Here is an 18,598-nt window from a genome sequence, read left to right as displayed (position 1 = left end):
AGCCGTGGGCACGAATAGTGTGAGCCACTGCAGCAAGATTTCCTGGAGCTCATCTCCCAAAGCCCCGGTCAAAGGCTGACTCGGGATGTACTAGTTTAAATGCCTGTATTTCAATCCTCAGAAATATGCCTGGCACCTAACACTCCCCACACAGATGAATGAGTCCCTTCACACCTCTGTGGGTGCTACAGTAATTTTCTCTCGCTGCAATGAAAAAAAATAGAAGAGCAGCACAGAAAGAGCTGAGGCTCCACACAACAGCTAGGAAGGAGAAAAAGCATTTTTCTTCTCTAAATTAAAAGCTGAAGGTGTGCAAAGCACAGCCAAAGTAACTATGCAAGTATTGCTGCGGGGTTCTCAAGGCCCCCAAATTTACGCTGTCCTTGGTGATGCACATGGGGATGGACTGAGCTTGCATTTCCACTGAAAAGCAGGAAGAAACAAGTTATAGATGGTTTTGTTTGTTAGGGGCTGCATGTATTCATGGAAGTATCCAGGTTGTACAATAAGCCAATTGACTGGATAAACAACAGACATCCATCACAGATTCAGACTTTTAACCCTTCAGAGTAGTGTCTTTTAGTTTATTTATTTTTAAAGTAGTTAAATATTAAAAATCACCTCTCCCCACCTACAGCCAAATAAAAATCAAACAAACCAAAGATGGTTTTACATTAAAAAAAAAAACAATAGCAACCTCAAATAAGTTTATCTTTTCCATATTTCTGTCATCACTTCCTCCACTCCCACCTTCCCTAAATAACTAACCCAACCATATTCTAGAGTAGTTTATCATCACTTGTGGTACTTCTAATACAATATTTAATGACTAATTAATTAAAAATCTTACCACTGAGCTATTGCTTTAAAACCAAGGGAAATATATCATGTTGGAAACATTATTCTACATACTAGCTTCCAAAGCCTTTCCAGAATTGTCCTTGCTAATTTTTCTAATTATCAAGGACATCTGGGATCTCCCCTTTAAGGAAAAAAAAATAAATTACCATGAGTCTTTCTCTCTGAGGCAGTACTCAGCATCTTCCCTGAGCTAGGTGCTCCAGAAGAATAGATAGCACCAGAAGACCAGAATAGAAAACCAGATAGCACCAGAAGACAGATAACAAAAGTGTGCAGGGCAAAAAAAAAAAAAAGTTCTCACTATGATTTTCACAGGTTCACAGGTTTGCACATGTTTTTAAAATGCAGCACCCACTTAAGGCAAGGGAGAATGAACCACAGGGATCAGTCCTATGGAGCAGGGAGGGATGCCCTGAATGTCTTTAAGTCCCGAACGCATGCTGGCTCTGGCCCCGAGGTGAGGCAGGAGTGTGGCCTCTCCCCTGCTCCCCAGCTCGTTGCTGTCAGCTCCCTGTCTGGCCTGCCGTAAACTAGGGACAAAGCTCTCCCTATCCAGCCCTCAGGCACGCACCAGCAGCTCAGCTGGAGCCTCTGCAACCGCAGAGGTTCAACAGCTAGCAAACCCCGCACCGAAGGTGCACTCGTTTGCTTGCAAGCAGGACGTGCTGCACTGCGATAAATCCCACCGTGCCCTCCCACGCCACACCTACACTGCAGGGTGGAAGAAAACCCAAATGCATGCGATGCCCTCCCCGCAGACATTGTTGGTCCCAGCTCAGATAGGCACATTGGCTGCTTCTAGAAGTCTTCAAGCATTTTAAAGCCTGTATATATCCAGGATATGTATTTTTTTCCAATATGGATATATGAAAACCCAAGTGGAGCGCTTGCTGGAGCGCACTCAGCACAACCCTGTCACCAAAGCTTGGGAGGGGCCAGTGGAAGGCATTTGGAGAGCAGACGGTTTCTTGGGTGTAATTAACAGATGTTGGGGGATATCACCCCATTTCAGATAACCTGGAGATTCAGGTAATTTGGCCTTAGATAATCAAGGCCACACTGTTCATAGGAACAGTATCACAACTCCTAATGGCAGTGTTCCCCATGTGCCGATGCTACACCTCTTTGCACAAAAATGCCTTGTGAAATATGAACTAGCGGTTTGATATGTGTCTGTATTCTCTGTCAGCTTCCAGGCTAAGCTGCAGACTCTGTTTCTGATGCGCCACTTTGGCTGGCTACTTGGGAAATAGGTTAAGGCAGAGAAATGGATTGCAGCCCCAGATGCCTGGGGACGAGGCTGTCTCAGAGCTGACGGGCTAGGTAAGCTCTATTTTGAAAGTGGGTTAATTTAACTGCCATTCAACTACCATTAAATGATATAGGTTAATTTTATAGTCAGATAACTATTAAGAAACCAAAACATAAGGCAGGAAATGTCTCTGTGCATGCCAGTGGGGAGAGGTTTCCTCTGCGCTAATGCACACCCCTCCCCTTCAGCTCAAACCTCTCATCCTTCCATTTCTGCACAACCCTCACATTATCGCTTTTTTTTTTTAACCATTGCGTTACACACTATTGTCCTTCCTCCCCCTCTTAAGAGAGTCTATTCACCTCAAAAATTCACCTTGGTATCCTGGCCCACAATTATTTTTCTCCTTTGTTTATACTGTCACACATCTCCAGGCTAAGGGAAGACTAACGAATACAAACCTCACCTGACCACTGCTAATGTCCACTGAAAAAGGTCCCATCTCCCCCCCACATCAATTTTTGTCCATCTAAGTGGCAAAGTGAGGCAGGGAACAACACCTTGCTTAGCATGTAACATGCTATCACCACTAATACATCCAATTTTCTTTAGGGTTATTTACCATATTTAAAGCCTCCTTGATTTTAGCAGTTTACGCTTTATACTTGGACACTGCAGTTAAAATGTACTTTATCTTCGTACAATTTTCCTTCCTGCAGCACAGCGATAGGTATTGTTTGTTTGTTTCTTTATACTGGGGACAAAACCCACCAGTTGCTGGTTTGCCATAAAGGGAAAAATAAAAGGAAAAAAATTACCAACAACAGCTTATGCCTGCAAAGGAACAGATCCTTTGGAAAAAGCAGAAGTGACTCATCACTCCTCGCATGCAGCAAGGAAGGAGCGAGCACCACAGCCGGGCAGATCCCCCCCGAGATGCCTTCACAGATTGCCTCCCCCTGACTTCTGCACCTCCCTGGTCCCACTGTTCTGGCCAGCAGGAAAACGAGTCCCTAACCTTTGCAGAGGAAACTAAAGCAATGATGACCCATTAGCACATGCTGCCCGTCAAGCACTCACGGATCTCCTCTACCGCAGACATTTTTTATCGTATTAGCAGTAAGTGCACTATGCAAACCCTGAAAGCTTAGAGAAATGAACTCATGCTTAACCACGTGGTGGTAACGAGACCACAGCACTAACGGGATGCTGGTATTTTTACTGTGCTTTATATGACCAGAGAAATACAGAAGGTGACCATCCCCAGAAATCACAGCGAAACCACCTCTGAAAAATCCTCCTTGCAGCGACTCACACATTTAGATGGCGACACCAGAGCCCAAACCATGCACACCGTGGGGATTTTTTTACCCACAAAAGGCTGAGTACCAGATTCCCTGTTGCCCTGCTGAGGCCTCACTACTCTTACTAATCTTGCGAGGAAAGACCCTTTTTCCACTTGGGAGCTATAAAAGAACAGCCAAAACAGCCAAAACCCAAACCTGATCAATCTGCTCTTTGCAGCACTAAGCCACTACCTTTGTCACTTTGTGCAAGGTTACATTATTGATTTTAAGCTATGTTACTAACTATTATTCCTAATTTAATCATAACATCGTTAAAAGAGCCACAAGGTGTATTTCTTTTAAAACCAGAGTTATGCTGGTTTTGCTTTTATCCGTTAGCAATCCAGTCTACACTCGAACAGAAGTAAAGGCACCAACGTAAAGACAGGTATAGACAAGAAGGCTAGAATTAAAAAGCAGTTGAGCAGTCACCCTTACTGTACACCCTTGTGTCTAGCTATTCAAGAAAAGCCAACATGAGTCCTGAAACAGGAGCTAAAATCTACTTTTTTTTAATGCCTCAGCAGAAAAGCTCCTTGAAGGACAGCTAGGCAGCACTCCAGTGAGCAGTGAGGTCAGGTAGCTGTCACCATGGTCCAAAAGAACTTTGTTATTAGTGAACACACTTCAGGTACCAAGTAAGCTGGTTTAGCTTTCCCATCTCAAGCTGATGTTCGATGGCTAGAAATCAGGAGAAAACTTGTATTTCCATACAGAGTACACTTGTTATGATAGCTGCTTATTCGAAACCAGAATTCTACAATGTCTTTTTTGACAGCCTCCTTTCAAAGTCAAATAGTTTGAAACCACTGCTAACACCTCACACGCAGCTACTTGCTTTAAAGGCCTGAAAGGCATCTGAGGAAGATACACCAGCTGTGACCACAGCACATCTGAAAACGTGAAAAAACTATACCACCACTTTCACCTGAAGGAGGAACATGGCAGAAACCAGTGGATTCTCCAAGCAAGCACCTCAGGCTTAGATTAGAGCACAGGTCCCAGCACAGGTATCAGTTGTGTGTGTGAAAATACCTTCACACGTGTGGGGAAGCTCTTTGGCTTCTCCTAAGTGTCAGTTTTTCCCCTGCAGAGCCAGGGTAACTCTCAACAATTAGTGTCAGAGCCTTCCTCTAAAGCTCAGTGAGAAGAAAAGCACAGTCAACGGTTCAGCTTTAAGAAAGGAAACCATTAAAGCCCCTTTCAAAATCAGGAATGTCATTCCAAAATGAGTTAAGCAATCCCTACGCTTTATTAGCTGGGCAGGAGGGTTCTGGGACATGTGATGATGGGATCTTGGTGCACGTCAGCAAAAAGAGAAAACAAAAACAACTTAGCAGGTGTAACAAAACTGCCTATTTAGCACGGTAATTTCTACGGTTTGCTGATAACCTTGCACAGACAAACCACTCCTCCTGCCGGCCCAAGGCTGTCCCAGCTGCGCCCGGTGGCAGGAGCCCTGCAGAGGTAGCCACCAAGCTGTGCTGAGCTGGCCCAGGTGACAGCAGAGCGGGTGACAAGGCAGGAGCCACCGCAGGGGCTGGCAGAATCGGGCTGCTGGGCCTGCCACTGGCTCTTGCACAGGCTGCGGTGAAGCCTCTGCCCTGTCCTTCGCTGCATTACTGCGGGCACTCAGTAGGCTGCAGCCTGAGACTCTGGTTGGTCCTTTGGGAAGATGCAGCTGTATTTTCATATAGGCAAAATTTGCATTTTCAGGCAGCAGTGCTTATATTTCTACGCTCTGAAATATACCTGAAGCGCTTCTAACTTTAGCTGAGCTTTTAAACAGTTCCTGGAGATACGAGCTGTAGCCATCTCACACAAAAATCTGCCTTTTAGTCAAGTGCATATGGAATAGACCTCCTGCAGGGCTGCATGACACCTGCAGAGGAGGAGGAGGCAAGAGAAGATTTTTAGTTTTCTTTCAAATGTGATCTGTAAATTTTGATACATTAAGAGTGACCTATAAAAATAAGATGCAACTGTTTTGTGCTCCCTCTTCATGATGCTAAACCAGAGCTTTTAAAGGTTGTGTCGTCTGGGGTCTTCAAGGAGGTGGGGAAGAAAGAACTTACTAATTTACAATTCACAAGTGCGAAGTTGTTCAGATTTCTTCTGAATTTCCTGCTAGACAACTGAGAACATCTTGGATTTTAAGTCACAGAGTTGTTTGCATCAAATGTACCATATCAGGGGAAACAGTACTCCCACAAATGGGTTTGCTATCTGGGATCCTTCCAGCATTGTAACATCTATTAAAGGGTCTAGAGAATAACTGTATTAAAAAGATCAACTTTAATTTCTTCGCTATCTTCACTGTATCAAACTCCATATTCCTGGATTTGCCCCCAACACTTCAAGCTCTGTTCCTGAAATGGTTTTTGGTCTGTGCCCTCTGTTCCTCTGTACAGGAATCGCATTCCTACACAGGTCCAAGAACCTGCTATTCATTTTCAGTTAAAACCACAGTTCAGCAAGTACCCACAGCTGGGCATCTGCCAGAGCCAAGAAATTAGTGCTTTGCTGATTCTTCTCCTGATTCTTCCCAAATCAGGATTAAAATCCTCTCCCCAGACCCACTTTTGTCACACCTCTAGGAAATTAGGGAGCTCAGCACACTCAGGCAGGAAAACCAGCGGCGAACCGCCTTACTGGGGACACCCAAGCAATGGGGACACCTGAGCAAGCTTTGCGCTGCTGCTGTTTGAGCAGCCACGAGATGACGGCTCAGTTTTGGTTGCACAAGAAGATGAAATGGCGATGCTCAGCAATTTCCCGAATTAAATCAGCTTCACTCACAAAACTGAAGTTGATTTCCAACACAGGACCGTTTCACAAACCTCAGTGCTGAGGTCAGGGAGTTGCCTACTTTCAGGTCTAGTGCTAATCCCAACACTTTGCTGGTAGCGAGTGACCTGAGGTTTTCAGCTCTTCCCTTCGCAGAAGTACACATTTTCACCAACGGCGATCAGCAGAGGCTTCCATTTCACATCTGCTAGAGCATCTGGATTGCAGAAAGTGAACGAGGCGTATGTGGGGGTACAGTCCACTGCTGTTCCACGGAGGATGTGTTACTTCAGAAGGTGACCAGATATGCTCCTGCAGGTTCGGAAGAGGCAGCTGCCTCTTCCAGTAATGGAAGCAGCACAAAATGGAGCAGCTCAAAACCCATCCCAAGTCAAAACAAGCCGAGGTAAATTAGCAGTAGACTTTTTAAGCTAACAGGCCTAATTATGTTTCTTTTCTACTTCTGTGACAACGCCATGGATGCTTCTTTCTGGGTCTGGGTGCAACATCTTGCGCACTCTCATCATGATATGTATTTGTACTACAGAAAACAGCTTTAAAAGAAGAATTTGAGAAGGTGCTCCTTTAAGGCTGAACAACTTCAGCTTAACAGTGAGAGACCATCAGCAAGTCCTCCAGGAAAACCAGAAAAACTTGGTATTTCTGATAGTCGCAGAACTAAAAGTGTTGATTAAAAATGTTCTGGGAAACGCTTGCTGAGCGTAATACATCCTAAAGAATGGCAGATGGAAATATGGTTCATCACTTTTAAAGGCTATTTTCATAGATTTGACAGATGTATTCAGACATACCCAAAAAAATATGATAAATGCTAGTTTACAGCACAAGGCTTTCAAGCTATTTACACATAAAGACTCACTATTCCTGAGTATGTGTAAGATGCAGTCTCTAGTCAAACCAAGTTTTTAAATTACGAGAGATTTGCCCAGCAAAGCTAAACCAATGACCCAGCTACCTTTCCATTTTGCTTTTTGCTTTTAATACCAGTGTTAGTATACAAGGAATACAATAGTTAGTTTATAATCTAACAGCTATTTAAGTATCTTAAAAAAAGAAGGGGTGTGTGTGTGCACTGAAAAATCACGTTAGCAAACGCAAGCCTGAATTTGCCTACTTTACAATAACACAAGCTGAGAATGACAGTTTCTCAGGAGAAAACAAACCTGGGCTAGAGAGTGTGCAGCATTGTAAGTTTTCCTAAAGCCAGGAAATCCCTATGCATCGCCCTCAAAATTATCCTAGGACCGAACAGAAAGGTTAGCAGAAATGCCTAAACTCACATGGGTTCCATTATACAGCACTTACTGTAACCTACTTTTTAGCATTCAGCATTTCAAGTATCAATAATGCATAACGTCAAAAGTAGTTCAACCCAAAGTACGGCCAAGAGCAAGTAAACAAGGGGTCTCAAACAAGGGCCAGTTGCAGCATGGCGTGCCTGCTGAATTTGCCTTGCACCCCTGTGCAGGAGGACAGCAGGAGAGAGTTGCTGGAGCTTTCCCTGTGTTAATCGGGAGCTGGGGACCTGCCCCCTCTGCAGAGGGAGAGCTGGTGGCTGCAGAGAGAATAAAAGCAACACCAGTGCCTACTGGTGCAAGCACGCAGCTAAGCAACCTCCCTCAGCCTGGTCCCGTCCTCTACAGTACACGACCCAGCTGCTCAAAAAAGCGCTGCTCCACCATGAAACCCAAGGGACCAGCCAAACCGAACCCGCCAGGCAACAGCCAGGGTTCCCAGCCAGGCTTTTATCACCACCCTTCCTACCTTGACTCACTACTAAGTGCTCAATGAACAAGCCTACATCGCTCTTTCACCCCCTTTCCTGAGAGACTGTTTGTTCTTCACCAGATAAATTATTTACCATCAAAGAAATTAAGGTGGCCAGTAGGGAAGAGCAAATTAGAGTACGGGAGTTCACGAGACCGCGTTTCAGCTTTCACATGTATTCCCGACCCTGCTCCTAGAGCAGCTTTAATTGCCAATCCTATTTAGGACAAGAACCAAACAGAGTTTGGAGACTCTGAAGCTCAATCCTTCGGCCAGAGTTTGCTTTACCTTCTATTTTCACTTCCTCCCCTGCTCCTCTCAGTTTGTGATAGTTTGCATTCCGCATTAGTGCAGACATTTAGAAAGCACACTAGAAACAACAGAATTAGAACCCCTTAAAGTTTTTCACAACAAAATTTATTAGAAGAATAGTGGTTTTGAAAAGTCTAGCATCCAGTGAAAACTACCATACACAACGTTACAGCTGGGAATGTGTTTCCAAAATGACATGGTCAAATAATACAATGGAGCCATTAAATCTTACACATGCACAACAAGAGAATTAGCGCTTTGACATACAATGCAAAAAATAAATGGACCACATGAAATAAAAATTTAAAAGTACTTATCACATACATTAAGACACAGCTTATTTAGTCCAGTCAAAAAATCAGAACTGCATTAAAAAAAATTAATGTAGTGCAATCAAACCAAAAACCTTAATTTGTGATCATAAGTGCTCTACTACATAAAACATTGATCATAGCAAGGAACAAAAAATTCAAATCACACAGTACAAAAAAAATCTGTAAATAAATATAAACTACAGTACAAGAGAAATATTAAATTATACAATTCCGTCAAACTGTAAACAGTATATTGAAATGAGGTCCATAAGAGTAAAGGGGAGGGGGGGGTTCCTGTTTTTTTTCCCATGACACTTGAACTTCTAGAGGTCAGAGAGAAATGCCATTTTCCATACTCTTCAAAGACTATGGGTTACATAAATAGAAAGAGAAGACTTTTTAGATGTAAAGTGTCAAATAATGAAGCAGAGGTGTTGCTGACTTGCAACTGCCAACAGATCACTGCAAAAGCAGAACAGCAGATTTTACTTTAAAGTTTCACCTCCTCGCGAGCGCAGCACAGGGGCCCGCCACTACAGATGTTAAGTGCCAACACGTTCTGAGTTAGAGCTCGGTATTTGAGAGGAGACACCTGCTGAGGGTCTGGTCCTACCGTTAGGTGGAAGCCATGACGTACACCGTTACCGACTTGGACCTCTGCTGATTATCTGACAGGTTTACACGCTTGTCATACGAACACCAACTTTGGCAGAACAATTACTAATAAACTCAAAGCACTCCCGGCCCATTGGTTTCCATCACAGTGGCCAGTGCACAGAATTCTCTAAGGACATTGCATAACTAGAGTGTAGAGGTCAGACAGCCAAGGACCCGTGCTTGAGGTTAGAAGTAGTTATGGTGAGAGAGAAGCAAGAGCCACGTTAAGATGCTGCCTCTGCCGTTCGCAGAAGCAGTTGGGAATGTATTTCACTTTTAGCTGCGCTGGCTAGTAGTGGCATTTAAAATATATAAGTTTAAGATAACATATATACTATATATGTATATAATATAATACATATTATATAATATACATAGGAATTTCTTACAATACATACCAGGAACCCCCACGCGATCTGCTCAGTAGTAATAACTGAATATACAGAATGCCACTATAAGTGTCTGAGGCACTGTGTGCTGGAGAGTAAATATGCAGCTTTAAAATCCGTTTGGCTGAGTTATACCTGGATACCTGAACTGAGTTTTAAGTTGACATTCATCAAGGATGTGCTATCAGCACGTCAAAAGAAAAGCAAAACAAAATACAAGTCACTGCTAGGTTTAAGAAGAGAGTACAAGTACCTGAATTGAGTGAGGATAGTGTGTAAACTGTCCCTGAGGGTTTTTAAACAGTGTGTGTACAAGTTGGATTCCTAAGAACATTAGTTTAAACTTACATTGCGGACTGATAAAATACCAATGTCTGACAATTTAACAAGTGGAGGTTAGAAAGAGTTATGAGCAAACACTCAAAACATATTTTATACATTTTAAAGCAGCAGTAAGCTGCTGTAAGCATACATCCCATCAGTACAAGCAACACATGGGACTCAGATAAAGGTTTCTATTTGCAAAAAGCCCATCATATATCGGTAAGTAAAGAATATTCACCTGCTAAATTAGAATGCACCTAGTTACAGACTAGCAATTCAAGATTAATTTTTTTAATCAAATACTTTGCTATACTTTGCTATTACATACTAAAATTCCTTAAGCTCACTAATGCTGGTATTCTAATCTATTTTTTTAATGTTCCCCCTTCATTTAAGAAATATACCATTCCACAACTTAAACATTAAGATCCATTTTCAGTCCTCAGATGTAAAAAGCATGTCAATGAGTTTATATTAAAAATTTACATGGTAAAAAGGCTTGAATTTCAGCCAGAGATTCTAAATACTACTCATTCCCTGAAGGCATAAGGGAGAAAGAATCCCTACCCATTTTTCTCATGATACAGTTTTCAAACTGAACATTAAACAATGGTCCAAAATGATTTTTCAGTTTGGGAAACTTCCCTTTCCCTACCCATCATCCCAGATTCCAAATATCAAGCCCTGAAATGGCCTATTGAAATGAATAGTTAAAAATATCAGGCATGTATATATACATCCCCTGCCTGAACTTGAGAATATTTTGTTGTATTAGTCTTTAAAAGACAGATTAGTCTCCCAAGAGAACTTCTGATCTGACCTGAAAAGCCGTTAATGATCCTAGATTGTACGTTTAATATATCTCATAACCTGAAGACCAGATTTAATTAAGACTCTGGCATTGTAACAGAAAAAGTGCTGCAGTTACTTATCCCTTTTCTGGTACTTTAGAATAGGTCAGACAAGTGCTTTTTATAGTGAGAGTAAAGTTTACGTGCTTTCACGCAGGCGTAAAAAATATTATCTGCAAAAATAATTTAGAAATGTAGCACCAAGTAGTTGGTAAACTGTATTAGTAGCTGTAGTAATGTCCTCATTACTTCCAAGCAGGAAAAAGCATTGTTAGACTGTACTAGGTGATGACTATATAAATTGTTTTCTGATATTAACTTTTCCTGTTCCAGTCAGAATGAAGTCTGTGTCCTAATCCCTGCTCCATAAGGCAGAGTTATCATCTTGAGTCCTTCTAAATTATACTTACCAATTCAGTAGAGACAAGCACAGGGGCAAGGGAGGGGATGCTTGTTTCTGAGAAGGTGAATGAAATGCCCTGGACAGGCCGAAAAAATCCCTCCTCCAAATACGTTGCCCAGGAAAACTGATTTTGCAACTGGGCTAAGAGAATTTTGCGAGGATTAAATAAAGCTCTCTTAATACGAAGGTTTTCGTGACAATACCTGAATATAGGCATAAATCGATAGGACATGAAGTCCAAAACTGCTGCTGTAACACTAGTATAGAGACTTGGCCCCAACCAAAGCAAGAACAGGAGAAAGGGAGAGAGATGGACACTGGAATGCTGTAACTACTTAACAGGTTTTTCTGGTACATGTGGAGTGGATCTACAGATCACTTTGAGTCCACAATATCTCTCTGCTTGGTGATCATCACAGTACATCGTATTTATCCACTAGGTAATTTGAAATGAGTAACTGCAGTGCCTATTTTATTTGCTACATCCATCAGAACTGCGTATAACTAGCAGCACACATTTTCAGGTTTCTGATGGTTTTCATTACTGAGTTTCCAATATAATTCGAGATCAAGTGGAAATTATAGTACCAAAACTAGCCTCAAAACAGTATTTTTTTTTTAGGTACAGCTTTTTAAACCTAGATTAGTCAACATTATCTACTGGTGCCAAGAAAAAGCAACATTGACCTAGACTGCAATTACATTTAGTTTCTGAAACGTTTGTGAGGAAAACCTAGAAGTTTCTGATCCTCATGAATATGAGGGAAACCACCTCCCTTCTACCTCTAACATTTGGCAGAGAACTTAAGCTATTTAAACTATTGTGACAAAGCTTTCAGTACAGGTTAATAATTTTGCCTTCGTAACAGTTTGGACTGCAACAAGTCTATGCATTCTTACACTGAAGTGTTAAAATTTTGTCTTCACTGAAGAAAGAGCTCTTTACATTACAGATGTAGCCACACTGTTTTTGAGAAAAAAGGGAACAGCACAGTGTTCCCTGCACTCCTCGGACACTGTGTTCTTCTTGTAAGACTCAAGGACATCTTAAGAGCATTACTTCAAAGTAAACTGGAAAGAAACACATGGTAATTCCAGTTTTGCCTGTATACCAATTGTTGCAGATGATACAAAAAGCAATTCAACCGCAATTTAAAAGTTGTTCCAATCTACACAAAGCTTACTCAACCCTAAAGCCCCTGAATCGCTTTGCCAGCTCCTGCGAATCTCCAGGGGAAGGCAATGTACTCTCAGGTTTCCATGAAAGAAATATTTAGACTCAGATGTCGGCCTGCCACAAGACAAAGCACAGACCATTCCTTGTCTTCTCTTAACTGGTCTATAAACACATGGGCAGTTGCCTCCCGTGTTTAGGAATACCCTTGAGCACTGCAAAGCTCTACAAAAAAGGTGGTATAGGAACTGCATGAGAACACCGAAGCTGAATGTGATCCCTTATTAGGGGCACTATTCTACCTGTACACCTGCATTGTTAAAAATCATTTGTTTTCCAATTGCCATGAAAACTCAGAGTTTGACTTCAGGTCTAGCAATAGGGTTGGTAATACACGCATCAAATTATGAGTTCTGCAACAAGGAGAAATTAAGGGCATACCTGTATTGCTTATGCAACAACTTCTCCTGTGCAACAGGGAAAAAATGAGAAATTCTAACGGAAATTGTCTTGAGCCTTTAAAAAAAAAATCAGGGAATGACTGGAAAATAAAAGTATATTTTGACAGAAATTAAAACGAGTCCAGAAACGCATCCCTACAATATATAACCAGAAACGTTCAACTCTATAGCTGTACTCAAGCATTACGGCCACAATAATGCCTACAACACTGTGGAATGAGGATCCAGCTGGCTGAAAGTGAGGTAATAGTTTGTAATAGGTCAGAGTTCTAAAAAAGCACTTTTACATCTTACAAGTCCAAATAAAAAAAAAAAAGGGACACATTTCATACATGTTGGGCTTTCTCACCAGAACTGTACGATAATTAACTCCACACCAGGACCCCTACCACACTAAGCCTTACTCATCTTCAATTATATGCTGCAGCAAAGATTTACCAAGCGACACCTAAACTTCAGTACAATATGAAACTTGATTCTTAAAACTTTATACACACAAAATATAAAATTACTTTTCTAGGATGGGGTAGGGGAGAGGGATTCTCCTTCATGATACTTGGACTGAAAAACTAGTTTTCAGAGACTGCCACAAATATTATTCACAGTTTCTTGCTGTCAGGCTTTTTCAGCTACATCAACGTAGTACACAACAATACTGTTAAGTCCAATAACTACATCGGATGGACATTCTCGGGAATAAGAGAAAACTAGTGACGAAAAAAACCCGAAAGGCCTCCTCCTAATGACATCTCGATTTCTACAGGGTTGCAGTTTGTCACAGGGTTGCAGTTTGTCTATGTTACACGTTAATGCAATCTCAAATAGCAGCAGGAGAAAGATTCTAAACCTTCTCTCCTGTCCAAGTGATCCAAGTAACATAAGCATCCACTTACCAGAAATAACATGAGAAACAAGGCTTTTGTTACAAAGACAGCAGTGAACCACACTTTCCCACACCAAAATATGGTCAACCAGGGATTTTGGCCATGCAAACTGCTGGTCAGCAGAAAATTAAGCATGCTAATGGACAAACATTAATTCCAATCATATATTTAAAATGATCCCAAATACTACTAGTTAGCTACACTGAAAGCGCCTGTAAAAGTATGTAGTGAAAAATGAAACAAAACATTAGTGATCACTGCAGCACTTAAGAGTGATACTAGTCTTACGTGATGAATCACCTCAGAGAAAATACATTAGATGGGAGTTTGAAACAAAAAGGTAACATTAAAAGGTGCACCTGAATATTACAGACTAAATTTACAAAACCTACAATAAGGTAAAATATATATCTTTTGAATATTCAGCAGCTTTTTTTTAAATTTGTTTTTATTTTTTGAGAGGCTCATGAAATTTTAAAAAGGGACCACTAACTAATCTCAACCATGCTTCACAAAACAATAATGGCTATTTCATATTGCAGTTACCAACGTAATGCAATTAGTGCTTAAAAAATAATCTACAATTTTTTTCTTTTTTTTCCTTTTTAAACAGAGACCTTTGGAGGAAATATGGTTGTTCAAAAGCTTCTCGAAAAAGAAAGATTACCTGAATATTAAGTTATCACAGATCAAGTGTTGTGTTTAAAAGCTTTGCAGACATGAGTATTACAATCTTCAGGTCTCAGGACATTTAAACTGAGAAAGTTACGTGTTTGGTTTGTTGTTGGTTTTCTTTTTAAAAAATCCACTTTCTAACCAAAGCAAATAAAGAGTACTCAACTTCTCACTATCTATTTACAATTCTTAGCCTACAGTCTGAAATGACAAGACAAATTCTTTTTTAAAACTGCAGCATTAAAGGGTAGGCACACCATTTTTCTGCTGCACGATTGTCACCCACTTAAACATACACATACAAAATATTTAGGTTAGTAAAATGAGCACTTCACATACACTACAGGGACAAGTTTTAGAAAACTCAACTCGTTGCTTAAATAAAGACAACTGCAAAAGGTTAAACCTCTCTGAACAGTAAAACTGTGTTAATTTTTTTTTTTTTTAATCTTGCAGCAAACTTTCTACCATAACCTCCAACAGCAGATGAAACCACACGTTTAACTGCGCCTTTATTGCAATCACCAGCTAAACTGGAACGTATTGCAGAGTTTATATACTGCTACTGAGCTTAAACTGCTTTAAATGCCAAGATGACAACTACAGAGCTATGAGGAACCAGGATTTTGAGTACTAAAACATATTAAGTAAACAAAACCAAAGTGTACTTGGGGCCAAATGCCCAGTCTGTTTTAAGAATGAGCAGTGCATATTTAAAACGACAGCAATGGTGTGCCTAACCTTTGAAAATATGAAGTTGCTGGGGAGGGGGAGAGGCTAATAGAATCAACTGTTCCAGAAGTCATTCAGCATCCCTAGGGCTATCTAAGCCACCCTCCCATGAACTTTGAGAAACCACTTTCAGTCACTGACATCACTTAATGCTCTCACACAAAAACTGCAATGTTTCTTTTGGTTGTGCAAATGGGAAAAAAAAAAAAAAAAAAAAAAAAAAAAGGTAATTCTATCTACCTTTTGCACAGATTAAGACCAAATTGTTTCTACCTGAAGAACCAGCAATTCTGATTTGGTCATTCTGTGGTAAGTCCAGTAAGCTCCACCTAGTTACTGACCACTCCTGCAGAAAGTATCAAAGATAAAGGTTCTGTACAAAACTTATCCTGGAACTCCATATAATCATAACAATATCATCATATTGAAAAAACTGGAATTGTGGTTTACGGAGTGCTTTTACGGTGTTTAAATGTTTATTCTAGCATGTGCTAAACCACTATCAAAATAGATTAAATAAAAACAACAACAAAAAAGCAGGATTTAGATTAAATCCTGCTACTGGCAACTGTAATATTTAAAAAGGAAACACCCATTCATTGAGTGTTCGACCCTGACAGTATTTCAGATAGATATGATGCAGAACCTGAATTAGATCAGGCTACCAGTGTTTTACTTCTTCCCTGAACATTAACAAGCTCCTTCACTAATGTGGATATTTGGGCAGACTACTGAGGTTGTAACGTTTGAAATCACCGTTTTGTGGGCTTTTTTTCTTTTTTTTTTTTTTTTCTTTTTTGCAATATCACAGTAGTTTGTTACACAAATCCCCCTTCCCCAGATTAGAGTCGTTTAAACTAGTTGTTGGAACCACATAGTTTAGTAAACTCAGAATCAAGTCTGTAAAAAGCATAAAGGTCACAAAGAACCATAGTTCTGTTATAATGAGGCATACCCTAATACATCATTTAGTGTACCCTGACTGCTCCTGACTGTGAGAAGCTTGTCTTCCGTGAGATAAGGCTACATCCTCAAGCAGGTGAGTCTAAATATCACCCTTCAAAAACATCAAACAAAATTACAGTGAAGGTAGTGTTACAAATAATTAACTGACATATTCTGAAGGTAGTGTATGTACGTTTTTCCCTCCCCTCCCCTCCGGGTGAGCACTAAGCAGGCAGTGAATGGTTAAGTATATTTAATTTGGAAAGAAAATAGTGGAGAGCCTAATCAGACCCAATTGATTATCCATCTAATAAACAAATCTCTGAGTTCAAGAGAGGTACCATTCCTAAATAACTTGATTTAGCTTAAATCTTTCAATCAACTGGATCAAAGAAAAGGAGGAGGAAAAAGATTTCCAAAACATTTTGAAGAATGACAGTCTGATTCTCATTCAAAAAAATGCCTGGTTTTAGGAGAGTATCAGTTTAACAAAGTGGACTTATTTCTATAAAGGCAGACACCAAAAATCCAATACCAGAAGTTCAGGCAGGCTCTACAGGCAAGATGTCCACTTCCACAGATCTGCATTCTTTGTGAGGTAACTCAACTCTCTATTACAGAGAAACAAGCAAAAGGCAAAAGAAAAAAACAAAAAGGGGGGGTGGGGGGTGGGGACCAACCCAAAAAAAAAAGGAAAAAAAAGGTGGTAGTGGGCAGGTGAAGGAGGGAAACTGCACCATACCAGGTTAGAAAAATTTACAAATGTGACATTCAGAGCACACCTTTCACCTGCGTCCACACAAGTCTATGCTAAACTGCAAAGGAAAGAGCATTGCAGTAAATAGGAGAATCAGGTGCGCTCAGTGGTGGTTGAACTATGCAGTAGTGCTCACCCAGTTTGCAAAGTAATTGGCACTCTACAACATCCCTACTCATCTTTCAATTCATTCGCACTTTGTGCTGCTTCTCCCTGGGGATCTAATTCAATCTTTACTGAAACATCCTGTCCCTCCGACCTCATTAATTTCATTTTTTTCTTTGGAGGGTTTTTCAAAGTGCCCAGCCTCTCTTTAACTTTGTACTCCAGTGTACTGTGGGGGATCCCATAAATACTCTGAGCTTTGGAAACACTCATTTTCCCGCTCATAACCACAGAGATTGCTTCCTCCAGTATCTCGCTGTTGTACTGTCTGTATCTCCCTCTTTTCTTCCTAGGTTGCTTGGAGCCAGGATCTCCCTCTTGATCTGAGGTGGGATATGGCTGTCCAGAGGTAGACTGCTCAGCATCTGAGCCCCAGGAATCTGGTCCAGCATCCAGCAAACTTCGCCTGTTTTGTTTTGGAAGGATAGCCCTTAACTTTTTGCTAAGCGCGCTCTCCGTTTGTGAACCCATTACCAAAGAGCTATAGCTGTACTGGTCGCCAGTGCGGGACTCCCATGAAAGGTCCATGCCTCGAACTTGTGGTATCTTTAAATCCACAGGAGATGAATGGCTCACGTCCTTTTTCCCATCCTGTTTAGTTTGAAGTGCCATTTTTTGAAAGGCAGAGTTTTCTGTAAGAAAAGGAAGGTCACTGATGTTGCTGAGTGCACCATTTCCCCTGAATTTCATGCGGCTGAAATTGAATTCGTAGTGTGGTTTTGCCCAAGAAGCCTCCCTGGATAATATTAAGTGCTGTCCATGATTCTGTAGTCCAGATGGCCCATGGCTGGCAGCCGTAGAAAACTGGTTTCTGCTCAGCAGTTCTTCACTAATCTGGAGTGATCGAGCCAGTGGTACTTTAAGAGATGTGGAGTGGCCATAACCTTCCCTGGTTCCATCCTGCAAGCTTCTTGGAGGTACCCCATCACCACTCTGTAGTCCCTCCGGATGGTGCTGGCTGGGTCTCCCAGGTCGCCTAATTGGATGGAAGGAAACTGATGTGAGCAGGACTTGCACAGGTAGGGAGGGATGGGTGAGGGGGCCACTCCTTTATTAGAAGGCCTTGCTTGGGTAACATCACTTTTTGTGTTATTTATTTTTCTCTAAATTTTTTTTATTTTATTTTATTATTTTAATTTATTTTTTTTTAAAGTCTCAGCATCAGTCAGTTTTAAAACTTGTTCACAAAAAAAGAGAAGCTTTTTGGGCAAAGAAAAATGAAACCTGTTGGCTGGTCTCTGGTTGGGTTCACAAATTCTCGGAGTAGAAAAGACTTCGCGCAAGCGTCTGAAAATAGCACCTTAATTACAAAGTAGTAATCAATCGCCATAGATCTACACACAACTGTGTTACTGGTGTGACGTTACCACTAAACAAGTACAGTAATAAAAGAGTAAGCCAAAGTGCAACATATTCAACATGCAAATATGACGGCCACCTGCAGTATCTACACATAGGTGGAAACCTTGGATGGTGTCCGCTTACATCATATTGAAGATTTGCTGCTCAGGATAAAAAAAA

General features: G+C 41.0%; 1 protein-coding gene across 13 annotated transcripts in view; it reads right to left on the bottom strand.

Moving 5' to 3' along the window:
• LCOR (ligand dependent nuclear receptor corepressor) overlaps positions 1 to 18,598 on the bottom strand; it is an 81,281-nt gene that overhangs the window by 11,047 nt on the left and 51,636 nt on the right. The window contains exon 7 of one of the 13 annotated variants that reach the window (XM_055719921.1): positions 8,430 to 18,053. The exons of the other annotated variants lie outside the window; for them this stretch is intronic. Within the exon in view, the coding sequence (XP_055575896.1) occupies positions 17,084 to 18,053 (970 nt within the window). The 3' untranslated portion in view covers positions 8,430 to 17,083. Of the gene's footprint in view, positions 1 to 8,429; positions 18,054 to 18,598 lie in introns of those variants that run through there. 13 annotated transcript variants of the gene reach the window in all.

This window comes from Falco cherrug, chromosome 9, assembly GCF_023634085.1.
Source record: "Falco cherrug isolate bFalChe1 chromosome 9, bFalChe1.pri, whole genome shotgun sequence".
Taxonomy (NCBI): domain Eukaryota; kingdom Metazoa; phylum Chordata; class Aves; order Falconiformes; family Falconidae; genus Falco; species Falco cherrug.
This window is presented reverse-complemented; position numbering and strand designations above follow the sequence as displayed.